The following is a 27525-nucleotide window of genomic DNA, read 5'->3' on the forward strand; positions in this document are numbered from 1 at the left end:
AGACAAGAGTTCAGAATTTCAGCTTTAATTTCCTGGTATTTACACCTAGATGTGTCTAAACCACTTAGAACATAGCACGTTTGGTATCAGACCACAATTTAGGTGAGCAAAAGTATTGGAACATAGTGTATTTGAGTAAATAACACTTAATGTTTGGTAGCATATCCCTTGCTTGCAATAACTGCATCAAGCCTGTGACCCATTGATCACCAAACTGTTGCATTCATCTTTTGTGATGCTCTTCCAGGCTTTTACTGCAGCCTCTTTCAGTTGTTTGTTTCAGGGTTTTTTCCCCCTTTCAATCTCCTCTTCAGGAGGTGAAATGCATGCTCAGTTGGTTCTGGTGATTGACTTGGCCAGTCTAAAACCTTCCACTTTTTCTCCCTAATGAAGTCATTTGTTTTGTTGGCAGTGTGTTTTGGGTTATTGTCTTTCTGCATGATGCAGAATGGTGAGTTCCTCCCAATTAATTTGGATGCATTTCTCCGTAAATTGGCAGACAATGTTTTTGTTGACTTCTGAGTTACATCATCAATAAAGATGAGCGAGCCCACTCCAGAAGCAGCCATGCAAGCCCAAAAATGACACTTCTTCCACCGTGCTTCACAGATGAGCTTGTATGATTTGGATCATGAGCAGAGCCCTTCTTTCTCCACACTTTGGCCTTTATCACTTTGGTGGGTAATCTTGAGGTTAATCTTGGTCTCATCAGTCCATAAAACATTGTTCCAGAAATTTTGTGGCTCATCTCTGTCCCAAATTGTAATCTCACTACTGATGAGTTGTTTGCATCTTGTGGTATTCTTCTTTGAATGACTGATTGAGATACCTTCACCTCTGCTCCTTGGAGATTGTTTGTGATGTCACTGACTGATGTTTCAGGGTTTTTCTTCACAGATTTTGTTTCTGTTTCTGTCATCAACTTCTGCTGTTTTCCTTGGTCGACCTGTTCGATGTCTGTTGCTCAGTACGCCAGCGGTTTATTTCTTTTTCAGGACATTCCAAGTTGTTGTACAAGCTATCCCCAATGCTTGTGCAATGGCTCTGATTTTCTGATTTTCCCCTCTCTTCTTCGCTTCAAAATGGCTTGCTTTTCTCCTAAAGACAGCTCTCTGGTCTTCATGTTGGTTTATCTTCTCTAACACAAATGCAGTCTTCACAGGCAAAACCCAAGACTAAAACTAAGAGTAGACATTCATAACTATTTATTGCTTAACCAATCAAACAGGACACATCTAGGCAACAAGAAACACCTGTCAGTCACATGTTTCAATACTTTTTCTCACCTAGAAATTGGTTGGTCTGATACGGTGATATGAGGTGATATGTTCTAAGTTGTTTATCTAGATAAAAATACCAGGAGATAAAAGCTGAAATTTGGATCTGTCATCTCATGTACATCTTTTGACCTCAAACTCAATTGTCTTCAGTGTATAGCAAAAACAAAGGAATTGACCTTCCTGTTACAATACTTTTGGAGCAGACTATACATACACGCTAATATAAGGCACACATCACTTACCATCAAGTCAGTGCATGAATGTGTGTGCTCCTTGGTCCTGTTGATCTGCGTGCTTACTCGTGCTATATTTTTTCAACAATGCGAACAGTAAAAATGCCATGACTGTATGCTAATTTCAAAGGACTTTATTTGTTGTATCGTGAGTAGAGATAATATAAAAACAAGATAAGATAGAATACAAACATAATCTTTTTTATATATATAAATAAAGTATAGCGATAAAGGAAATACAAATAAATGCCCAATCAATAATCAGGGAATGCAAGGAATAAAAATGGGTTTTTAAAAGTTTATTAAAAGTGCCAGTGGAGTCAGACAGTCTTATGGCAAGAAAGAGACTATTCCACAGTCTAGGGGCAAACACAGTGAAAGTCTCCCTTCAATTTAAGACTAGCCCTCGACTAGATGTCCTGAACACTTTTTAGAATAACAAATACAGGCAGACAAGGAAAGACTGGTAAGAACTGCACCACAGACACAGACACATAGTGCATCATAGACTGAGCATTGTTGTTTCATATTTTCAATGTGAAAATTCTGTATAGTATGTATTTATATTAGTCTTGAGAAACATCCATTGAAAGTTATCAGTCAAAAACAGTAAGATAAGGAAAAATGTTTTTCAGTTTAGCAGGTCATATTAGGTGATATTCTGAACATTTATTTTCAGTAAAGAAAAAAGTTTCTTATCATTAATATTTACTGCGAGAATATGCCTTAAAATAGATATTCCCAAAGATTGATAGTTTTGCTTTGCTGTGACAGACATTTATGACATTTATGAAGTGTGTGTTATTTACAGATGGCACTGGCTAAAATAAATCAATCAATGCTTGACTTTAATAGTGGGTTTGAAACCATTCTCAAGTTTTGTTACATTTGTATGCACACCTGCGGTGATCACATGGGGTGCTGAATGGACAGTGCCTGGATTGTCCTTAACCTGAGAGAAGCCTTTCTGCTGCCAGTATGTTTACCCACAAACAAAACTATGAAACAACTTGTGGAGGCTACATTGTTACCTTGAACTGGTTAATTAAATATTATGGGCCAGTTTTGCAGAAGCACGTTAAGCCTAGTCATTGACTAAATTCTAATTTGAATGGAGATTCTCCGTACAAAACTGCATTTAGTCCAGGACCATACTTCATATTTGTCCGTGAAAAAGGCCCTATAGATTAAATAACCTTCTATCAGCACAAATCTCAAATTGGCAGCCTATATAGGCCTATTTATTTCATGAATAACTGAAGATAGAATGCAGTCATGCCAAATTTCAAATCAAAAGATATACAGCTGTACACTAAGTGACTACCACAAGGTGAGCCCTCAGTACCGCGGACGATGGAATGCGCTGAAATGCGATCCGTTTATTAGATTTTTGTCATGAGGGCTCCACATCTGTCGGTCGAATAAGAATAACCGTACTACAAAATCTCTGGAATAACCGAGTTTATTTTGCGGTTGAAATCGCGATCGTAACAGCAGGAAATGACGTTAGTGCAGTAGTAGATAATATGGCGTCTGTGATTGATGTAAACGCCTTGGACCGACACTGTTTTGTTAGCTTACTGAGTTCCTATAATGCCTGTTAAAAAACGACGGAGGCACGCGAAGAAATTGCAGATTATATCCGCATAAATCTAATTCCGTCATTATCGGAAATACAGCCAAACCCGATGTCCGAAGGGGCCCGTGCTCCCTGGTCAAAGCGGGGTTGTGTGGAGTCGCATCGCCGAGGTGAGCTGCCTTGACATTATTATTCCCGAGCCTCGGAGGAACTAGAATGAACTCAGACCTGCTGTTGTATCCATATCGTCTTGTTTTGCGTCCTCTATGATTTGACACCTGGCCCGACTGACTGCATTACAGTCAGGTTTATTTCAGGTGCTAGTGTTGCTAGCTAACCTGCAGCAACTTCGCTAACACTATTCAGCACCAGCTTAGCTACCATCCCCGTTGCAGGACCCCGCGAGCTAGCCGAACATTGTGTCAAATCAACTCGATTTGGTAGCTAGTTCGTTATATTAGCCAGCTAGTTAGAAACAGCTAACGTAACGTTTGTAAAGCAATATACATATGCTGTGTAATTGAGGAAGCATGGTAAATTAATTTAGATTCGATGTAATTTTAAAATCGTGTAAGTTTCGCCAGTATAAACTGAAGTACAAGTAACGTTACCGACCTCATTTGCGGATTTCCACGAGTAGAATAACGTTAGCTCACATTAATTACTGTTGCAACGATCGAAAGTAACAGACAGGCAAAAGTTACCGTTAGTTATTTTTGACCTGCCTTTAGTTTTTGTGTGTTTCCTTTGTACATTTAAATTGGATCTCGAATGTAACGTTACTACACGGAAATTGATGGGCCAGTTTCACAGACACAGATTTAAGCTAGTCCTAGACTAAATTCATTTTTGAATGGATATTCTGCGTACAAAACTCAATTTAGTCCAGGACTAAGCTTAAACTATGTCCGAGAATATATATTTACGAGCATAGAGCATTCGAACTTTGAGGTTTCAAGACAAAAAAAGAATAGTTTATACGAAATATTATTGCGATGGTAGTTTGCGTAAAATCTTTTGCAGTGTTTCTGAAAAATTGAACGGCTATGGCCAAGTCAAACAAAACTGAACTTTCACTGTAGGCCTACATAGAAAATTAAGCCTAGATAGAAAAAGTATCGACCTTTGGCACATTAAAAGACATAACTTTAGCTACATTTAGTAGGCATATACTAAATAGTCCCACAAGATTCACAGCATGCTAATTCTTGAATTATATTTAAAGGGAGGGTTCACATTTTTAGACCCTCGTCTGGCAAAAACTTCTCACCACAAATTATTGGGGTAAATTTGGCGGTATATGTCAGGCCCAAGCCCTCCATTTAGCCATTAGCTATTACAGGGAATGCCCAATTATGTGCCATAGAGGGCCAAGGGTATGCAGGTTTTCATTCCAAAATGAAATCTGGTGTCACTTCAACCTGAGAGGAGGGTATGAAAACCTGCATACTCTTGTCCCTCCATGGCACATGATTGGGCACTCCTGCACTTGGAATGTCCTAATAAAGCAAACCTATGGGCATACTGTGCAGGATTTAGTTCCTTGCTTCCGTACTGTATTTGCACACAAAAACATGTCCATACCCCCATTCTCAACCCCACCTGATGATTCTGGCTAGCTGTTTGTATCTTTGTAGCACCATTTCAGACTACAGTGGTTATAGCCATGATTGCAATGAGTTGAGAATCACGGTCTGATATGATTTGTAAAACATCTGCTTCAGTAGTCCCTTTCCGCACAAGCCACTTAGCTATTTAACTGACATTACTGTTTACATTCAGTTATAGTCAGTAGCTAGCCTATAGTTAGCTAAGTTACTGCAATCTTTCAAAAGTAGCTAATTCATAGCAGTCACTTGCAAGTATAGCTCTACCAAAATGCTCGACTGACATTTCCGATCGGTTTTCTATGGAGCGAGATTACTCTCAATATTATTCACAAATGCGTGTAACATGATCCACAAATTAGAGTGATAGAGATGAATCACAAATGTGTTGTATCCACACTCGAATATCTCTCAACTTGTGCCTTGTGTCTTCTGATTTGTGCAAATGCATATTTGTATATGAAGAGCAAAAATTTGTATCAAACGCCAAAAGGGTCACAATTCACCAGGGTTTAGTTTGCTAAGTAATAACGGCAGTTACCTAATGTTACTGAATGCTGGCCAGCCACTTGCTTAATGGTGAGCCACCAAGGCGAACTCTTGCAATCCAAGCTCACCAATGTAGTAGCCAATCCATACACTTCTCCTCTCGCCCTCCTCCTTCTGTTGGACCATAGGGTGTTTGCGGTCAATGTATTGGACACATGCCTTTCAGATACTGCACAGAAAGAAAAAATGTCCAGTCTTTAGAATAACAAATACAAGTAGACAAGGAGGGTATTGGGTGGAAGTGAACAGACACAGGTTGTCAATGTATCATAGTAATGACTGAGCATGTTTGTTTCATGATATTTCTCTATAGGCCTTTAAATGCTTCATCAGGTGGTTGCTTAAATATATTCAAAACTTGTCCGTGATGTGCGATCATATAATTCAGAAAGTGGAGCAGGTACAATATGTTATGCAGCGTTCTAGTTAGTCTGTCAACTTTGTTTATGAAGGTAACACTATGGACCATTGTCAAGCTACAGCTAGCACGGCAAGCTACTGCTAGCATAGTGGTGGACAAATTGTTTGTCCAGGTGCCCGGGACAACCAGATTTTAGCCTCGGCAACCAAACCTCAGCTACGCAAAGCCCAGCGGACAACCAGAATGTCATTAAATGGTAAAAAAAGTTTACCGTCTTGCTCAGGGACACTTCCACACACGCAGGGTGGGATCGAACCGGCAACCCTCCGACTACAAGACAACTGCTCTTACCACCTGAGCCAGAGGGGTCCTCCAGACAAACTTAAGTGCTCACAGCTGGCTGAATAATGCTTGATAATTAGCCAGAATTAGCTGCCTAACATTAGTAATTGTTTACTTATAGCAGCCAAACTTAGTCAAATATGTGACTGAAACCTGTTAGCAAAGTGAATTATTTTGTTTCTGCTATACACTGAAGACAATTCAGCTTGAGGTCAGAAGATGTACATGAGATGACATCCGAATTTCAGCTTTTATTTCCTTGTATTTTTATCTAGATGTGTTACAAAATGTGATGTTCTAAGTTGTCTATCACACCACCCAATTTTTAGGTGAATAAACGTATTGGAACATGTGACTGACAGGTGTTTCTTCTTGCCGGGATGTGTCCTGTTAGATTGATTGGTTAAACAATGAATAGTTCTTAAGACTACTCTTGGTTTTAGCCTTGGGTTTTGCCTGTGAAGACAGCATTTGTGTTCGAAAAGATAAACCAACAGGGTCTTTGGGAGAAAAGCAAGCCATTTTGAAGCTTAGAAGAGATGTTAAATCGATCAGAGCCTCTGCACAAGCATTGGGGATTGCTTGTTGAACTAGGGGCGACATGGCTCAGGCAGTAAGAGCAGTCGTCTGGCAGTTGGAGGGTTGCCGGTTCGATCCCCCGCCCCGGGCTGTGTGGTTAGGTGTCCCTGACCAAGACACCTAACCCCCAAATGCTCCTGACAAGCTGGTCGGCGCCTTGCATGGCACCCAATCGCCGTCAGTGTGTGTGTATGAATGGGTGAATGAGAAGCATCAATTGTACAGCGCTTTGGATAAAGGCGCTATATAAATGCCAACCATTTATCATTTACCATTTACCATGAACAACTTGGAATGTCCAGAGAAAGAAAGAAAGGAGCCACAGACCTCGAACAGGTCGACCAAGGACAACAACAGCAGTTAATGACAAACATTGTCAGATCGGTGAAGAAAATGAGATTACAATTTCAGTACAGAGATGAGCTACACAAGTTCTGGAACAAAGTTTTATGGACTCATGAGACCAACATTAACCTCTACCGAAGTAATAGAAAGGCTAAAGTGTGGAGAAAGAAGGGATCTGCTCATGATCCAAAACATACAAGCTCATCTGTGAAGCACAGTGGAGGAAACGTCATGGCTTGGGCTTGCTGCTTCTGGAGTGGGCTCACTAATCTTTATTGATAATGTAACTCATGATAGCAGCAAGATAAATTCAGAAGTCTACAAAAACATTCTGTCTGCTGACAAATGGAGAAATGCATCCAAACTAATTGAGAGGAACTGCATCATGCAGTGACCATACAATGACCCAAAACACACTGCCAACACAACAAAAGACTTCATTAGAGAGATAAAGTGGAAGGTTTGAAACTGGCCAAGTCAATCACCAGACCTTAACCCAGTTGAGCATTTCACTTCCTTAAGAGGAGATTGAAGGGAAAACCCCCTGAAACAAGCATTGCAAAAGATGCTTGCCTCCCTAGTGTTTCTGATCTGACCTGATCTGACAGGTGTCTGGGGGTTTTTCTTCATCATTGGTGAGAATCTTTTGTCATACCATGCCCTTTGTGGTTACTATGCACACCAGTTGTTCTTGGCAAGCCTATGGTTTGGCCTATATCTCTGTTTTTTTTTCCTGTTATTTATCAGCCTCTTAATGGCTTTCTTGCCTTTCCTTGGCACAACTCTGGTCCTTGTGTTAACAAACACCAATTACAAACTCTAAAGGCAATGAAAAGCCTAGAATCAATATTGAAAGTACTCGCACTAAGGAAGCAATTGCACACACCCAACTAATTAGAAACACCTGGGAAGCCATTTGTGCCAAACATTATAATGTCCTGAAATGGGGGCTTTGTATAAAAAGTGCTGTCATTTCTACATAGTTAAACCAAAATGTATAAAAATACATTTAAACAAAATCTGAGACTATGTATTTTAATTATAAGTGAATTGTTAAAAAAGAGTACAGGGCCATATCAATATTACAATATTTTTTAGTCCCAAACATTATAGAGTTCACTATATGGCCATGGCACCACCCAGGGAGGGGAAGGATTCAGTCATCACATACCATCAAACCCCTCTGGTTAATCAAAAGTCTGAATTTCTGCTTACGCCTTTCGGAACCTTATTCCTATGAAGCGATGGCTGGTGAACCATGGAGTGAAGACAACAGTGTGCTTGATTGTCTGCGCTCCTCTATATGGATAGTAAAGGTCCCAGCAATGTGAAAGGTTATGAGAGCAATTAGGGAACCCAAAATTAGGAGGAACAGGAAAAATCTGGGTAAAATGGGACATTTCATGTCCTTAATATAAAAATGTGAGATTTTGATGTAGGCCAAATGGCCCCGTCAACAGTACAATAAAAAAGGTCACATACATGACTACATGCACAATCTCCAGAACAACAATGTGATGATATTTTAGCTTGATTTACAGGCTGTAACAAATTAGAAATGTTACAACTATATTTCTGGATGTATAGCTTGCTTTAAATAATCCACTACCTTGATCAGCAATGTAGTAAGCTGTGGCGCTGTGGGTATTAACAGGCACAAATGCGTGTGCATGTCCATTCTACACCAACACAAACCATGTCCCGCTGGGGAGTGCGGATGCATGTTGATGGTCACCAGATTCATATTTGGCCTTGAGAGACTGAATCACTGTCTCTGTCCACAGAGCAGGGGAAACACAAGCAAAGAAAATGTGAACTTCCTCCAGGCACAGTGCCAGCCAAGCTCCCGCTCAGCCTGGAGGCACCTAAGAGGTAGAGTTTATCTACTTGTTAAACGGCATGCTTCATCTAACTCACTGATGTTGCTTGCTGAGGTACCTATGGGGGTGCTCATTTATTTAAAAGAGCAGTGTCACACTTTTTTCAGTTGAGTTTATTTGGATTAAATGCTTACATTATGTGTGTAGGCATTTTTTAAATTACTGTCAGTGTAGCCGTTTCCTAAATATGGGGCAAAACATCTAAAGGCAAACACGTCCAGTGACATCACTGGACGTGTTTGGCTTTAATCTCCAGCCTGTGTTTCCCAGAAGGTAACGGGCGCTTAAACTCCACCCTTGAACACAGAGACTGGTTTATGGATGGCCTCGATGGCCCACATTTATGAAACGGCTACATACATAATTCAAGAATTTAATCCAAATAAACTCAACTGGAAAAAAAGCGTGACAGTGCTCCTTTAACCAAATGCCATTTTGCATTGCAGTCTAAAACACCAGCTGCTTTTCGCTCACTAATACCCACAACAAGAAAATGTAAGTTTTCCTTTTGTACATAAAAAAAAAAAAAAAAGAAGTCTGCCTAACACTTCCCTCCTGGGTCATGTCTGAAGATACCGCATTGATAATGTCGGTGTACCACAAATCTTTGCACAAAATGAAAACATTTAAAATAATGTATTGCATAAGTCTGTGATCACCTTGTCAAAAGTTGCCTACTACTAGTCTATTTGGTAGCGCTTCACTGTACTGTAAGTGATTTACACTGGTAGACCTTGAGTAATAGGTCTACACATCTGAACTGGTGAACTCTGTATGGTACTTCTATTTGTGTTTTTTACAGTATATTTGGGCATATATATATTTTTAAAATATGTTTTTTATAATGTTGTGCATCAATTAGGCTTCGCATTGAGCAATAGAGCATTCAGAATCACATCCTGCACGTGTAGAGGAGATCTTTGTGAGCATAAGCATGGGTGTTTAGTGCATGTCAGTGATTTCACTAATTATGAGTGAAGGGAGAAGGTAGAAAACTGCAGAATGGAGGAGTAGGAGAAAACGGTGCAGTTCTTGGTGTAGTAGTGTACCTCATGGTTTTGGTAAAATACTCATCTCCCCAGTGTTGACTGTCTAGGGTATTCTAGTATTTTTTAGCAGCGACTCTTGTGCTCTGTCAGGTGTCATAATAAGCGATGGCACACATTTTGGAGGATTTGCGCTCCTTTCTGAAATTAAACGTGTATGAAAAGGTGCCATTGATAGCAGTCCACTCAATGAGCTGCTCCCACGTGTGGATTTGACCTTCCCATGCTGTCCTCCACAGGTGTCTGATGGCAGGAGACGTGGAGGTATACCTGTCCCAGGCTCACGATGGCAGCGTGTCTGCAGGTTTCCGCGCACTTTACGAAGAGCGTCTCCTCCTGGACGTGACGCTGCTGATCGAGGATCACCACTTCCAGGCGCACAAGGCCCTGCTGGCTACGCAGAGTGACTATTTCCGCATCATGTTCACAGCTGACATGCGTGAGCGTGACCAGGACAAGATTCACATGAAGGGTCTGACGGCCACTGGTTTTGGGCATGTACTACAATTCATGTACTACGGCAGGCTGGAGCTGAGCATGATCACAGTGCAGGAGATTCTGCAGGCGGCCATGTATGTGCAGCTCACGGAGGTGGTGGAGTTCTGCTGCACCTTCCTCCTGGCCAAGATCTGCCTGGAGAACTGCGCCGAAGTTATGCGTCTGCTGGAAGACTTCAGCGTGGGCATCGAAGGTGTGCAGGAGCAGCTGGATGCCTTCCTGCTGGAGAACTTTGTGCCTCTCATGGCTCGTTCTGATTTCTTGTCATATCTGAGTTTTGAGAAGCTGATGGCCTATCTGGACAGTGACCAGTTGAGCCGCTTCCCAGAGATTGAGCTCTACGAGGCAGTACAGGCGTGGCTGAGGCATGACCGCAGACGCTGGAGGCACACCGATGCTGTCGTCCAGAATGTGCGTTTCTGCCTCATGACACCTTCCAATGTCTTTGAAAAGGTAAAGGGTGACATTTTTCATTTGCAGAATTATTCCATTTGCTTTGAAAATTCTCTTGTCCCAGAGCTTTCATTAAAACACACACTACTTGTTTTCCCTTTATAAACACACTGCCAGCACTAGTTCACCTGTCCAGTATGAACTCCTCGTCAATTCTGGGTGTAAAACCCACTCGAGGCACTTCACAAACCTAAGTGAGAAGTTGCCCCGTTTCTATGTTTTGAATAGGGGCATTTTGTTCAAAACATAATTTGATGTGGATCTAACTATCTGTTGTGCATGAATGCATTATCTAGTTAATGTTTGTGAACACACCCCACAGGTAAAGACATCTGAATTCTACCGATACTCCCGGCAACTGCGGCAGGAGGTAGACCAGGCTCTCAACTATTTCCATGAGGTCAATGAGCAGCCACTCCTGGACACCAGATCCAACCGAATTCGGTCCATCAGACCACAGACCGCCGTTTTCCGCGGGATGATCGGCCACAGCATGGTAAACAGCAAGATCCTGCTGCTGCACAAGCCCAAAGTGTGGTGGGAGCTGGAGGGCCCGCAAGTGCCCCTCCGCCCCGATTGCCTCGCTATCGTCAACAACTTTGTATTCCTGCTGGGTGGTGAGGAGCTGGGGCCCGATGGAGAGTTCCATGCTTCCTCCAAGGTCTACCGCTATGACCCGAGGCAAAACTCCTGGCTGCGCATGTCCGACATGTCAGTGCCACGCTCCGAGTTTGCTGTGGGCGTCATAGGGAAGTTCATCTATGCGGTGGCTGGCCGCACGCGCGACGAGACCTTCTATTCCACTGAGCGTTACAACATTGTGGAGGACAGGTGGGAGTTTGTGGACCCCTACCCTGTCAACAAGTACGGCCATGAGGGCACCGTGCTCAATGGCAAACTCTATATTACCGGCGGCATCACTTCCTCCTCCACGTCTAAGCAGGTATGTGTGTTCGACCCCGGCAGGGAGGGGCTGCCGGAGCACCGGACACGCCGCACTCAAGTCCTCACAAACTGCTGGGAGAACAAGTCCAAGATGAACTATGCCCGTTGCTTCCACAAGATGATCTCATACAACGGCAAACTGTATGTGTTTGGCGGTGTGTGTGTAATCCTCCGTGCCTCCTTTGAGTCACAGGGCTGCCCATCCACTGAGGTGTACGATCCAGAGACAGACGAGTGGACCATCCTTGCTTCCATGCCTATTGGGCGTAGTGGACACGGGGTGGCTGTGTTGGACAAGCAGATCATGGTGCTGGGGGGGCTGTGCTACAATGGTCACTATAGCGACTCTATTTTGACCTTTGACCCTGAGGAGAATAAGTGGAAGGAAGACGAGTATCCCAGGATGCCTTGCAAACTGGATGGCCTGCAGGTATGCAGCCTGCACTTTCCAGAATATGTGCTGGAGCATGTGAGGCGCTGCAGCTGAGGCAGGGACTGCCCCCTGCTGGCTCAGCTGTGATACACACAAACTGTATTAGAAAAATGACAAAAGAAATAGCTGTTTAAAAAGTTTACTGCTGTTTAAATAGCACCTCTAAAAATGTAATGCTTTTATCCCCAAGAGATAATAGGTAATTGCTTACTTGAAGAAAATAATTCCCAGATTCTTTGGTAATTTTGTGACTGGATTGTGCATAAGAGGGAAGACAATGTTTGGGTAGATTGTCATTTTCAGATGCAATTTAAAAATGACACATTTCTTAAACAGCATTCATTATTAAAATAAACTTTCACAGTTTTTGACCATCATAAGGTTTTCCATCTTTCATATATATTTTGTAAATTGAACGCCCTCTGAAATCAGTGTCATGAATGCTTTTTAAAGGGTAACTTTGCAAAGTTGGTAAAATGGAATATACCATTATGCCGTTCCTTAGTTTAGTAGGTATGCTTATTGAGAAGGAAATGACCAGCTTCACAGGAAAAATCGCCAATTTCAAAGTACAGTCATATGCAAAATGTTGGCACCCCAGATCAAAAAGCCTTTTACAATGACTATCTTGGTGAACAGAAGTGAACCTGACCTCTAAAGTGTACAAAGTTAAACATGACACATTTATTCAGATTAACACAATTTTTAACAGTTTGAAAATAATTTTAAAAAATGAAAGAGGCCCTGTGCAAAAGTTTGGAAACCCTGTCAGTTAGTACTTTGTAACTTCTAAGGCAACTATAAAGGCAACTATAACAGCTTGCAAATGCTTCCTCTAGCCAGCTAAGAGTCTTTCAATTCTCGTATTTGGAATTTTTCCCCATTCTCCATATTTGAACAGCTCTAGCTCAGAAATATTATTCAACCTCCTTGCATGTACAGCATGTTTGAGATCTCTCCAAGATTTTCAATAATAGTCTGGGGACTGTGGTGGCCATTCCAAAACCTTCATCCGTCTTTCCTGGAGGTACTTCATGGTTGATTTTGAGGTATGCTTGGGATCATTGTCTTGATGGAATACCCAACCTCAACTTCAATATCTGGGCTGACCTTCAAACATTAGCCCCTAGAATTTCTTGATATTTGGTGGAATCTATTCTTCCTTCCACTCGCACAATATATAAGTTTGTGTTGAGGTCATAGGAAAGGCTTCTTTCTGTCTACTCTACCATGTAGGTCTTTGTTTAAAATCCTGTGACCTGTGCCTGCTACGCTTGCTTTGCTGTTCATTTCTCACCAGGTCTCAGGCCATTCTATCTGAATATTATTTTAGTCTTCTAGACCTTGCCTTGACTTTAACTGTTTTCTACATTTTCGACACTGGAAATAGACAGTTTGAAATGTTGAGAGATTTTTTGTAGCCATATCCTTCTTGGTGGAAATGAACCATCTTCATTCTGACATCATTGGACAATTGTTTCGTGGAAGCCATGGTTGTTAACACCAGATAGAACAGCCACTGCATTTGGATACTTTAAAAGACAGTTACTGCAGAATAAAAAGTTCAGCCCTGGAATTATATTCACCTGACTCATTGAAGCCATAACAAGTCAATCACCTGGGTCTGGGCCTTATGAATCATCTTTTATTATTTTTTTTAATAGCAAAGAATAACCCAAAAGGGTTCACAAACTTTCACACAGTAAAACAGAAAGGTCTCATGTTCAACTCTCTAATATTTACAGTTCAGGTTTGCTACTGTTCACTAAGATATTAATTGTAAAAGACCTTTTGACCCTGGGTGCCCACATTTTTGCATATGACTGTACATGAAGGTTAGGCTCTGACATTACTGTGTGACAGACTTTAATGCATGAGAAATAACCAAACATTTTCATTTTATTCAGTAAGTCACATTACATTTTGGTTGAAGCTGAGTGTAATCCTTCTCACTTCATTCCTGCCTGCCTCCATTCTTCAGAATGCATTGTGAAGCTGACCTTGCCGCATCTGCACTGATAAACGGCAGTGATGCTGCATTTAGAAAAAACATAATAGCTTAGCTTAGTGAGCAACTATTAAGAATAGTTCCTAAAGAAATATTTACTGATTTGCTGAGAGAATGAAAGCTGGACTAGTTCCTAGGCCTGGTAACCATATCTGCTTGGTTATTGGATGTTTTCTTTATGGATACATAGTAGCATAATGGTAAGGGACAACATACTTAATTTTAATGAAGGTTCCCTTTAATTTACAAACCTTTATTTCACAATTGTTTTCCCAGTGACAGTAGGGAAGTCCTAGCTTTGTTGAAGGTGCACTGTGATGTAATGCAGTGATTTTTACACATAGTGGCTAATGCTGTGGATTGGGCAATAGTGTGTGGGTTTATCTATGTGGGCTGCATGGGTGTTTGCTATAGGTGGAAATTAACAGGAAGTGTGGTTCTACCATTCAAATTTGAATTGTGCAATAGCAGTTCTTTATAAGGCAGGCATACAGGGCAGGGTCTTGTCACTGAACATTCCAGAACCCACAATATTCTAATTTCTGCTGCTTTATGCAAGATCTATTCTCATCTGTCTTATTTATTTTTGTATCATTCAATCGTATTTTATTTGTATTTTTATGTGACTGTGTTAATTGTGTAAGTACAACTCATAGTTTTGGTCTTATCATAAATGTATTTTTTGAAAACGCTTCAAAATGTTCTCTTCAGTGTGAATTTTGCTTTTTCTGAATGGGGAATTTTACATATTTGCAATATTTAACACATTTGATCATTTATCTTTGAGTAATGCCATTTTGAAATATTCATCATCCTCACCTTAAAAACATAAATTCATTTTATTATTTTTTGTGTTCACCAATGTACAGTATGGTATCACCTCAGATATTAGCCTATTAAACTAACCAGATGAGCAGTGTTGTATTCTTAATATTAAGATTTTCCATTATTATCATTTTATTAATGCAAAAGTAATCCAATTTGAAGTGGCTTAGGGAAATTTGGGGCATATCTAAGTACAGTTTAATTGACATTCAGAAGCAGCAGATACTCCTATAGATAAGAAAAAGGGAGGCAGGAAGGAACATGGGAAATGACTGTCTGGTTAGTCTATAATAATATCGGTGATATCACTTCCTTTCTCACAGGGCTGTACAGCAGGGTGGTATCACATCCTCTCACAGGGCAGTAGAACAGAGCAAGGTCAGTCATGCAGTTTCAACACAAAGGGCCGATTTACATAATCCCTGTGATTATGTAAAAACTTTTCAGTGACGATTTCCACACCACTCACTGACCTCCCTGCTGCTAGATCAAGGATCTCTGCAGTCCCTTAGAAAGGGGGTTAGAGCTCATTGTTTTTCTGTGGCATTTGCAGCAGTCTGTGCTACTGCCTGAAGGGAGAGAAATACTGTGAGGACCATGGTCAAGTGGTAAAACACTTCGATTTTAATATAAATATTATTTGGAACCTTTTCAAATTTTATAAAAGATTGATACTGGATGCTGGATTATACAATGGGCATTAAAGATGAACTGCAGAAAGAAAAAAATATTACTGCGCTAAACCCATCAAGAAACATTTGGTACATGTAAGATGGTACAGTTGTACAGAATGATCATAATGGTTTTTTTCAGACCTCAATGTTCTTGTAGTGGACTAAAGAGACTTTAGTCTGGGTGATGGTAAATTAGCTATCAGTGCCATTAACCTCACCATTCCTGGTAATTAAATAAAACCATTTAATGTGGTAGGCTGCAATTTCTAGACCAGATGTGCATTATTGACAACCCTATTGTCCATGTTTGGGGGGAAATCGTGGTCATATTGGGTTTATTTAATAAATCAATAAAATGATGATGAGTAATGAAGAAATAAAATGTTTGACAGCTTATATTTATTGCAAGAAATTATCCACTCTTAGACTACTTTATATCACCATATTGAAAAATATAGTCTGCTAAACCAACTGTTATGTGTATGTGAGCATTCAGTTTAACATCTAAGTAAGCAATCTTGTATTTGTATGCATCATCTATTCAGCTGGATATTTTTTGAAGGAGCTTGGATGTTATTTGCGCAAGGACAGAAAAACCTCTTTAAGTACAAGCATCATGCCAGCATCTTATACTGCTTCCTACTACTCTGTATCTGTTCGAGTCTGCATTGACAATTGATCTGCATGATCGGGAGGTGATGCATCCATATCACTCAGAGAGAGCCTTTTTGTCCAGGAGTACAGTCTCTCCGCCTCTTCCTCCCACTCAGAATCTGTGTAGTCGTCCTCAGGCATAACTAAGAGCTCTGTTTGCGGGGCCTCGAGGCTTGGGTGTCGTCCTGTATCCTTTTCCGCCTCCCCTTTTCCTTCCTCATTGATTTCCTCTAGTTTTCTCTCCTGTTTCTCTTCCTCCTAGAAACACAGCAAATGCAGCACAAAATACCCCTAACATTCTCAGGGCACACATTTATCCTGGACACCCATTTTATGTTTGCCAGGCTAAAGATTGTACAGAACGGTTGGTGGACACAAGAAACGGGTTTTGCCCTCAACACACCTTGTTCAAGGAATAAAGCTGTTTCCTCTGGGTGGCCATTCTGCAGGCCTTGGAGGACCGGCGGGAGGAGGGGAGGGGGGAATATCCCATTGCAGCATGCCTGCCAATACAGAAGGGGACAGGGCACATTTTCTAAAAAGTTCACAAACTGATAAGACAAGGCTAACTAAGGCTATCCCTGGAAAAATGATAATTATACACTGTCTTTGATCCAGGACACACAAGGTCATCCAGACTATAACCAAAGGAGATGCACCTGAGGAGTCGAGGGGTATCTCTTCTCTGGACAGGCCTGCCCCCTGGGGCTCCTGACAGGAGATGCTTTCTTAGTCTGTTTGCCATAAAGCCATTTTCATTCCCTTCATTTCGCAGGATATCCCGCCACAGTTGTTTAAGGGCAACAGTTCTCCAGCCATTGTCTCTCCCACCCAGGTGTGCTGGCAGCTCATCCAGGTGGCTGTTGAACTGCATATTAAGTGAGTCAAATAATCAATTATTGAGAGACTTGGGTGTTCAGATTTGACAACATAGCCTATTGCAAAATATATGTCCCAGATAACAGCAGGCCAGGTTTGTGAAGCCTTCACACTGCACTATTCACAAGAGAATGCACAGTCACTATTCATACAATAACATTGATGTAATCCCTTACAGAGATAATATCAGCATAAGTTCCTCACCTGCATATAGTCTCTCTTACTATGAACATCAGTCATGTCCACAATCTTCCCTATATGGCTCTGGATCTCATCAGTAGTGATCATATCAAGGAACTTTCTGTTTCCCATAATCCTACATGTATCTGCTGTGGCCTGCAGGGGAAATGGATAGATGATGATGACGATTATTATTATTATTATTTTATTGTTCCCCCCCCCCCAAAAAAATGTTAATACATAGCCGTGCAAAACACAACACTAGCAGAGTTAAAGAGAGATGGATTTGTTCCTGAGACTTTACATAGTGAAACTGTAGTAAAAACTACCCAAAACTGCCATTTGTTTTATTTTATCTCTGCCACATCTTGGCTGTCTTATTTGACAGAAGAGTACCCCTAAATATAATGCAGTCCATAAGTATTTGGACAGTGGTACAATTTCTGTTCTTTTGGCTCTGCTCCAACACATTGTATTTGAAATGAGACCATGAAAATTAGGTTAAAGTGCACTGTCACCTTCAACTTGAGGGTATTTACATCCATACATCCCACATCTGTGGGAATTGCATCCCATTTCATACAAAATCCCTCCATTTTAGGGTAACAAAAGTATTTGGATCAGCTGGACAGCTTCTCAGCTGTTTCTGATTAGTCAGGTGTATTCAATCACTTCCTTGGGGCAGGTATGAGAAACATTTCAGTATCTAGTCTTGATTCTTGGCTTTTGATTGCCTTTGGAGTCTGTTATTGGCACATGTAAACATGAGGACAATAGTTAAATGAAGAAATTATGAGGCTGAGAAATAAGCCAAACAATAGGCTTCAGAAATCAACTGTTTGGAACTCCAGTAAGAGAAAGACAGCACTGGAGAGCTCAGCAATCACAATGGGACTGGTAGGCCAAGGAAGACAGTTGATGAATGAAGAATTCTCGACATAATGAAGAAAAATCCCCTGTCCGACAGATCAGAAGCATTATTCAGGCAGCAGGCGTGGATGTGTTATTGACGACTCTGCAGAAGACGTCACAAATATATCTATGGAGGCTACACTACAAGATGCAAACCACTCTTTAGCTGAATCAAAAGGATGACCAGGTTAGTTTTATAAGTAGTACAGAAAAGTAGTTCTGGAAAAAGGTCTTCTGGACAGATGGCAAAGTTGACTTGTATCAGCGTGATGGCAAGAGCAAAGTGTGGAGGCTAAAGGAGCTGCCCAAGAACCAAAGCACCCCCCTCCCATCTGTGAAACATGGTGGTGGCGGTGTTAGAGTGTGGGCATGCTGCTGGCTCACTTTCCTTCATTGATAATGTAACTATTGATAGCAACAGCAGAATTAATTCTGAAGTGTACAGAAGTATCTTATCTGCTCAAGTTCACTCAAATGCTTTGCATGCAGCCTCATAATGGCTTCCTTCACTGTCATTGGCACAGATCTGGTCCTCGTGTTGACAAATGCCAATAACAATAAAAATCAAGACTAGATACTGAAAGCTTTCTTATACCTGCACTATGGAAGCAATATACTACATCTGACTAATCAGAAGCAGCTGAAAAGCCAAATTTGTTTGAGTATAGTGCTAAAAGAACCAATATTACACCACAAATTTCGGCACCCCTGGTTTGAATGTCTGTTACAATTAATCTGTATGTGATCGAAAGCAAACCTGAACTCTAAATGGTTGAGTTAAATATGAGACCTTTCTGCAAGTTTTATAGCCAGATTGTTTTTTATTTCCATTTTTTACAGTTCATAATTTTTTTTTTTTTTTAAGGAAAAGGGCCCTATGAAAACCTTTGGGAACCATTTTGGATTATTCTTTGTTACTTTTTAAAAAGATGATTACTAAGGCCCAGACCCAGGTGATTTACTTGTATGGCTTCAATGAGTCATGTGAGTATAATTCCAGGGCTGAACTTCTTCTTCTGAAGTAACTCCATGCCTTCTAAAGTATCCAACTCTGTTCTGTCTGGTGTTAACAACCATGGGTTCCTCTAAATATTTGTCCAAGGATGTCAGAATGAAGATGTTTCATTTCCACCAAGAAGGATGAGGCTACAAAAACCTACCTATTTCCACTGTCAGAAACATTATTACAAAATAGAACATAAATGGAACAGTTGAAATCAATTATTATTCAAGGTCTAGAAGACCAAGAATAATTTCAGATAGAATGGCCCGAGACCAGGTGAGAAATGTTCAGAAGAACCCACACATCACTGCAAAAGAGCTGCTAAAAGTAGCAAACACAGAGTTTCCAGAAAGAACGACATCAACAAAACATTAAGCATCTGTAGTATGCAAAAGAAAACATTGAGAAGCCTGAAGCCGTTTGGAAGAGTGTGCTTTGGACTGACGAAACCAAAATTGAACTTTGTGGCCACAACCAAAGGTATGTTTGGATGAAAAATGATGAAGCCTTTGTAGAGAAGAACACCTTGCCAACTGTGAAGCATGGAGGTGGATCCATTATGCTTTGGGGTTGTGTGGAAGCTGGGGGCACAGGAAATATTGCGTGAGTGAAAGGAAGAATGGATTCCACCAAAAATCAAGAAATTCGAGATGCTATTGTTCAAAAGTCAGTCTAGACATTGAAGTTGAAGAGAGATGGGGTATTCCAGCTAGACATTGATCCAAAGCATACCTCAAAATCAACCAAAATTAAAGGTTATGAACGTTAGGAATGCCTCACCTGATTTGAGGGGCAGAAGAGCTTCTTGCCAGAAAGGTACTTCCCTCCTTTCAGATCAATGATCTTGAAGACCACTACAGGAGGAAACTGGGAGCCTGCAAACCTGTCAATAAAATCAGTGGATTTTTTTAAATCACATAAATAGTTTTTGCTTTTGCATATAAAACTTACCAAAAGACAATGGGTTAGTTGGGTTTAAACGGATTATATTTTTACATACTAATTTATACAGCTGGATATTTTACAATGACAGTGTTCCATCTGAAAATCTAACCAACAAGTGTTGAGTTATAATCCCAGGTTACTAACCATTACACTAACTTCCACTCTTGGGTAATTATCATTCACCATACCTCAATCTGACTTTATAATGCATGCTTGGGTCTCTCAGCAGCAGGGCCTCTCTTGGGCTAAGCTGGCAGAGAACAGCAGGTGCAATAGTATGCTCCTGTAAGACAACAGAGCAATGGTGAGAGGAAAGCCAATCATTATGACACATTAGTATCTGTATAAATACATGTATAAAGCTTTATTACAAAAGCTGAAGGCCAACTCTAAATAATGCATATAACTCACTGCATTGGCTGTGGCAATTAGAACCATTTTTCAACCAATGAGCTTGAATTATTGTACAGCTGTGCAATGTTTTGGATGGCCCGTCAACAGTGCATTTGAACCTACAAAATCGCTTGTAAGTTTCAAGCAAAGTTACATCATAGGATACAGCAGCCTGTGGTATAAATGCATCCGTGCATGTTTACGTATGCTACAGTAACAATTGTAGCGGCCGTGCTTATTAACATGCTGGTTTCATGTAGCTACAAACTTTGTTTTTCATCTCCAAAAATGTGATCATAATTATATAAATTAGAATTTTTTTCCGTAATTTAATTCAAAACGTGAAACTTTCATATATTCTTGATTCATTACACATAAAGTTCAAGAGATACTGGATTACACAAAAATCCAGTATCTCAAAATATTACAATAAGGGATTTATAATACAGAAATATCGACCTTACTGAAAAGTATGTTAATTTATGCACTCAATACTTGGTCGGGCAATCATGGGGAAGACTGCTGACTTGACAGCTGTTCAGAAGACACTCATTGACACCCTCCACTGGGAGGGTAAGCCACAGAAGGTCATTGCTGAAAGGGCTGGCTGTTCGCAGAGTGCTGTATCAAAGCATATTAATGTAAAGTTGACTGGAAGGGAAAAGTGGTAGGAAAAGGTGCACAAGCAACAGGGATGACCGCAGCCTTAAGGGGATTTTAGATTTTCATGAGCTATACGCCGTAATCATCAAGATTAAAACAAAAAAGCTTGAGATATTTCACATGATGTGTAATGAATCTAGAATATATGAATGTTTCACTTTTTGAATTAAATTACGGGGGAAAAAAAACTTTTCCACGATAGTGGAAAAAGAAACTGACATTTCGCATTCCGGTTAGGGTGATATGCGTGATTGTAACTTTGTAATTTTGCATAATTTCTGGGTTTTGCAAAAGCTGGGTTTATCTATTGGTACGCTCTAACCCAGTCACTTGCTTTCACAAAATAAAAAGGGATTCTGATTTGATAGCACAAGCCATAGCCTATTATTGTTTTGCGATTCATTCATTTTGATCACCATGTTCAGAGGAGGAATGCAAGGACCAATGGACCCCACTCCCGAGATGCAGAAAATCTTTGATGAGGTAGAGTACACTCAAATTCATCTCCTGTACAATGACTACTTTAAGTTATTCAATGCGGTATTTAAAACAACCTGCAATCGTTTGCACATATACACTAAGTAATTGAATTCAGGTGTTCCAATCACTTCCATGGCCATGGGTGTATAAAATCAAGCACCTAGGCATGCAGACTACTTCTACAAACATTTGTGAAAGAATGGGTTGCTCTCAGGAGCTCAGTGAATTCCAGTGTGGTACCGTGATAGGATGCCGTCTGTGCAATAAGTCCAGTCGTGAAATTTCCTCACGACTAAATATTCCACAATCAACTGTTAGTGGTACTATAACAAAGTGGAAGCGATTGGGAAGGACAGCAACTCAGCCACGAAGTGGTAGGCCAACTTTCTGCAGAGTCAATAGCTACAGACCTCCAAACTTCATGTGATCTTCAGATTAGCTCAAGAACAGTGCGTAGAGAGCTTCCTGGAATGGGTTTCCATGGCCAAGCATCTGCATCCAAGCCTGACATCACCAAGCGCAATGCAAAGCGTCGGATGCAGTGGTGTAAAGCAGGTGGACTCTAGAGCAGTGGAGACGTGTTCTTTGGAGTGACGAATCACGCTTCTCCGTCTGGCAATCTGATGGATGAGTCTGGGTTTGGCGGTTGCCAGGAGAACGGTACTTGTCTGACTGCATTGTGCCAAGTGTAAAGTTTGGTGGAGGGGGGATTATGGTGTGGGGTTGTTTTTCGGGAGTTGGGCTGGGCTCCTTAGTTCCAGTGAAAGGAACTCTTAATGCTTCAGCATACCAAGATATTTTGGACAATTTCATGCTCCCAACTTTGTGGGAACAGTTTGGAGATGGCCCCTTCCTGTTCCAACATGACTGGCACCAGTGCACAAAGCAAGGGCCATAAAGACATGGATGAGCGAGTTTGGTGTGGAAGAACTTGACTGGCCTGCACAGAGTCCTGACCTCAACCCGATAGAACACCTTTGGGATGAATTAGAGCGGAGACTGCGAGCCAGGCCTTCTTGTCCAACATCAGTGTCTGACCTCACAAATACACTTCTGGAAGAATGGTCAAAAATTCCCATAAACACACTCCTAAACCTTGTGGAAAGCCTTCCTAGAAGAGTTGAAGCAGTTATAGCTGCAAAGGGTGGGCCGACATCATATTAAATCCTATGGTTTAAGAATGGGATGTCACTCACGTTCATATGCATGTGAAGGCAGACGAGCGAATACTTTTGGCAATATAGTGTATGTCATGTAACTTTTTTCACCACGCAAATTCATGAATGTGCTGGGCAGATCTGTGCCTAAACTACTAGCTAGCATAAATACAAATAAGTTAGTGAATTGTTTTCTAACAGTTCAAAGTCAAAAATAGGGTTGGCGATCTTTTCAGGCCAAGTTACTTAGCCTGTTTTATGAGCATTTACGTGATTTTTTTCTCTCTGTTAAACCACGAGGGCAACTGTAAATGTACCCATGGTGGTTGGAACACAAACGCCTTACACAAATTCAGTTATGGATCGCTGTGTAAAGTATAATGTGGAATGCTTTCACAGCCTACAGTACTATGGAGAGGCTTCGTCTGATACAAAGGTTAAGTTAGATTGAATATCGAATATTAGGTAGGCTTCAGTTCATAATTAAGGCATGTTCAATTAGTTCAATTAAAAAAATGTTCACAAATATTTGTATATTTGTATTACCATAATCAGAGTAATTTCTGTCTAATTGCTAACAAGCACAGTATTACAGCCTGGCTAGTCTACCTAGTTGGCCCGCTTCATTTCAAACACTTGCAATATTTTTATTTCATGTTCATTGATAAGTAAGAATAGAAACATATATTAAAATGGGAAAACAAGACAGTGAAAGAGGATCCTGCCAGGAAAAGGGCCAACAGCTCCAATGGCTCTAATGGATCAGGACACTAGTTTATAATTTATAATTTATTTTCATTTTCTTTTCTGTTTGTTGTTATTATTATTATTATTATTATTATTATTATTACTATTATTATTAGCCTAGCGGTTGTTATTGTTACCATATGTTTTATCATTTTCTAATGTTCAATGCTGTGATAAAGTGTTTGCCCACTTCCAAATTTCCTCTTATTGCATATTTGTCACACTGAATGGTTTCAGATCTTTACACAAAATGTAATATTAGATATCAAATTATAGGAAGTGTTTGATAACAGTTATTGCTGCAAAAGGTGGTGCAACAAGTGACTAAATTTAGCACTGTACTACTAGATTTTCATGTGTATGCATTGACAAGTGTATTTCATACCAATAAAGCATTTTGTATTTTGATTTGAGACTCTTAAGATGGTCCTGTCTGGCGATTGGACAACTGCCCTCATTGTTCTACATTTCTCCTGCAGGTCCACATAGGGGAGACGAATATGTCCACCTGCGTGTCTTTAAACCCCTATTCCATACCGGGACACTCAAAATGCATGGTTACCAGACTGGCAAGCATCAATCTGACATTAGTTGTTACTTCTGACCACCAAAAATCCATCTGGATACTCAAGAGTATTGTGCCTAGTACCTAGACTACAATGCAACAGAGCAATACAATCTACTATGCTTATTCTGTAATTTTAAACTTTTTTCAGTCTTTCAAGCAGCTTTTAAAAACATTTGGTCCTGCACATGTATTTTATTACACACATTTTACTGAAATTTAAATGCAGTGATATTTGCAGCAATGTTTTCAGCTAATAAATTAGTCAAATTAGTTAATCTTGTTGTAAACTTCCAGTGAATAAAGGCAAACAAAGGGGTAAAGTGTGACTGTATTCATACAATTTCCACACTCTTCACTGTTTAGTTGTATCCTTTCCATATTATTATGTGAGATTAAATATATCATAATTTTCAGCACCTCATGGCTCAGATATTTGCCTGGGATATTCTATGAAGGCAGGGTCATTCAAAGTATTTTCATTCAGTTATTTGACCGAATGTGAGCTCTTGCAATTGACTGTCTTTTAGAAAGAAATGGTCTGTAAGCAGCAAGAATGCTGAAGGTGTGTCCAACTTCTGAGGAAGAGTGTTGCCTGCACTCCCTCAGACCCAGAATGCACCCATTCTGGAAAGCTTAAATTGGTATCGAACAATTTTCTCATAGTTTTTCGTAGTTCACATGTCACCTACCTGAACCAGTAAACTGAGTGACGCACTCATTTAAAGTGTGATAAGACCTCAACATTTTCCAAAAAAAGAGTAAAGATGGTAAATGGTCTGGATTTATATAGCGCCTTTATCCATAGGATACTATATGTATCAAGAGGATACATACATGTCCTTCCTATGCAATTGGAGGCAGTGGATCAAGCCAAATGCTTTCATGAATATTTACACTACCGTTCAAAAGTTAGGGGTTACCTTGTCTTTTTCAGCTTTTTCTGATTTAATATTTTCTTTTCTCTACAATCCAACAATTCATACGTGGACAAATCGTGGACTCGTTTTACACATTTTGGTTTCACCATGTAGTAATTACAGCACGTTTTATATGTTGTCCCCAATTTGAATGCTTGAGACAAATTAACATAATGTTAAATAAGTCATGTTTTGTATTTGGCTGCATACCCTTGCTTTGCATTTTCAGGTTGTCCAAATAAAAAAAGGTAGGCTACTCATAAGATTGTTCATAGTGATAGTTGATAGGCTACTCACAGTTGCGCGAACAGTGCTTAACAGCAGATTGAAAAGCCACCTGTCCTGGTGTGAACGCCAGCATGCCTGGATTCTTCGGGCCGCCGATTGTCGCTTCTCCTGGTCGAAGCTATTTTCATCATACGACATATTGTTCATAATTCTAAAAACGCATCTAGACAAAGTTATGTTTCGTTTGGCCTAATCTATGCCGACCAGATACAGACCGCCTACATATGCCGTGTGTATTAGCTAACCTGCTTGACACTATTTCAGAATTCATGCCAGGAGTCTAGCCTGCAGTATCTGGCTTTCGCTTGCAATAGGCTACCCAGCGTTTCTCACCTATACCCATGTTCCATGTTTTTAAGATAAACAAATACATGTCTTCATTCAGGACACATATTTAGCTTAGCCTAGGCTGCTAGCCTAATATGAGTGAGCTAATGCCGTTGAGATTTGTATTGCCAGTTATGTAAGTGGAAGGGTTGCTAAGGAACACCAGGGGCTATCGGAAATCTGGTCTGTTTAAGCTATCTCCACCAAACAGCTGAGACGCGACGAGACGGTTTCAGAACGTATTTAGAAGAAAGCTTCGGTGTGAAATGTCCAGTTTTAGGACGTCGGCTCTCGGCGGCTGGCGTTTTGTAAACTGAAAAAGAAAAGTCTTAAGGATTTTAGAACAATCAGTGATTTAACGTTATAGTTCACACGGGTGGTTATGGAAACAGTGGTTTATTTGTTTACTCGGCGCTTTGGTGTGGACTGCCTAGTCCATATTCGCGGACGCTTTGAGATTTAAACGCGGACAATCCGAGATTTCTCTGGTCTGGTCTCGTCTCGGATGTTTGGTGGAGACTGGGTTTTAAAATAGGCACGATATTGGGCTGCATTCTGGACGAACCTAATATAATACCTAATATAACCTTATTACATGGTATGGGGAACGTGAATCATGAATCCATTTCTACTCGGCCTGAGGACGTCTGTTTCAGCGGGCTATAAACAAATTTACCATATCCTATATAATGGGGAAATATATATATATATATATATATATATATATATATATATATATATATATATATATATATATATAATATCAAATACGTCAGTGGTTGGTATGAATGAATTTGAGACAAAAATGCATTTGAAGTTTAAATAAGTGGGAACGAAAATGTCTAGTTAACACGTGTTACACTCAGTAACCCCTAAATTAGGTACACCTTTCTATAGGCTACTGGGCATGACCCTATAAACAGGTGCTGGAAACATTCTTTCGAGATTCTGGTCCATGAACGTGCAGATTCGACAGCTGCACATTCATGCTGTGAATCTCCTGTTCCACCACATCCCAAAGGGGCTCTATTGGACTAAGATCTGGTGACTGTGGAAGCCATGAAGTAAACTGAACTCATTGCTCACTCACACCATTATAACACCACCACCACCATGAACCATTGACACAGGATGGATCCATGGATTCTGTTTACGTCAAATTCTGATCCTTCCATCAGCATGTTGCAGCAGAAATTGAGATTAACTGCCCGGATTTGGTGTGCCTGTGAAACGGGTGAGAAATTGCCGAGTCCGAGGTGGGATTTTAACCCCGACCTCTCACTCGTCCAAATATATGTTGAACAAACACGTTACCAGTCAGCTAAAGACGAATTCTCCCCTAGACAAGGGCAACAAGGTTTTTTTCAATTTGAGGGATACGTCATCAGGAAGTGTTGTTGAGGTAACCTGCTACAAGCCTTCACTTTCACTGCACTTCACCATGCTTACTAGCGAACTAGCTGAGCTAACCACGCTACACCTGTGCCCACTGTAGCTTTAGCTGGACTGGAACCTGGTGTAGTCTTCTGCTGCTGCAGCCCATCTACTTCAAGGTTCAATGTGTTGTGTATTTAGAGATGCTCTGCATACCACTTGTAACGCCCTATGTGAGTTTCCTCTGACATCTCTCTTTAACAAGGCGCTTTACCCGACAGAACAGCTGCTCACTGTATGTTTGTTGTTTTTTGCATCATTCAACTCTAGACTGCTGAGCATGAGAAGGAGATATGTTTCTGAGAGTCAAGCCTTGCAGCAACAATCAAGGCCATTTAGAT

The 27525-nt window shown here is 40.5% G+C and overlaps 2 protein-coding genes across 5 annotated transcripts in view; one reads left to right on the plus strand and one right to left on the minus strand.

Moving 5' to 3' along the window:
- klhl15 (kelch-like family member 15) overlaps positions 1-12510 on the plus strand; it is a 14499-nt gene extending 1989 nt beyond the window's left edge. For 2 of the 4 annotated variants that reach the window (XM_061247317.1, XM_061247318.1), the window contains exons 2-4: positions 8660-8747; positions 10041-10752; positions 11075-12510. In XM_061247317.1, coding sequence (XP_061103301.1) covers positions 10048-10752; positions 11075-12184 — 1815 coding nt within the window. In that variant the 5' untranslated portion in view covers positions 8660-8747; positions 10041-10047 and the 3' untranslated portion in view covers positions 12185-12510. Of the gene's footprint in view, positions 1-3038; positions 3263-8659; positions 8748-10040; positions 10753-11074 lie in introns of those variants that run through there. The other 2 variants (XM_061247314.1, XM_061247315.1) reach the window with 2 other exon arrangements.
- A 3054-nt stretch (positions 12511-15564) lies between these two features.
- c7hxorf58 (chromosome 7 CXorf58 homolog) lies at positions 15565-25870 on the minus strand. The gene is made up of 7 exons (XM_061247319.1): positions 25433-25870; positions 20399-20493; positions 20046-20148; positions 17375-17506; positions 16951-17159; positions 16695-16794; positions 15565-16549 (listed from the first exon to the last, which is right to left on the minus strand). Exons 1-7 carry the CDS (start codon positions 25568-25570, stop codon positions 16280-16282), a joined length of 1047 nt encoding a protein of 348 aa, XP_061103303.1. The 5' UTR covers positions 25571-25870; the 3' UTR covers positions 15565-16279.
- Between the last annotated feature and the right edge of the window lie 1655 nt (positions 25871-27525).

Source organism: Conger conger, chromosome 7 (genome assembly GCF_963514075.1).
Source record: "Conger conger chromosome 7, fConCon1.1, whole genome shotgun sequence".
NCBI classification, from domain to species: Eukaryota; Metazoa; Chordata; class Actinopteri; order Anguilliformes; family Congridae; genus Conger; species Conger conger.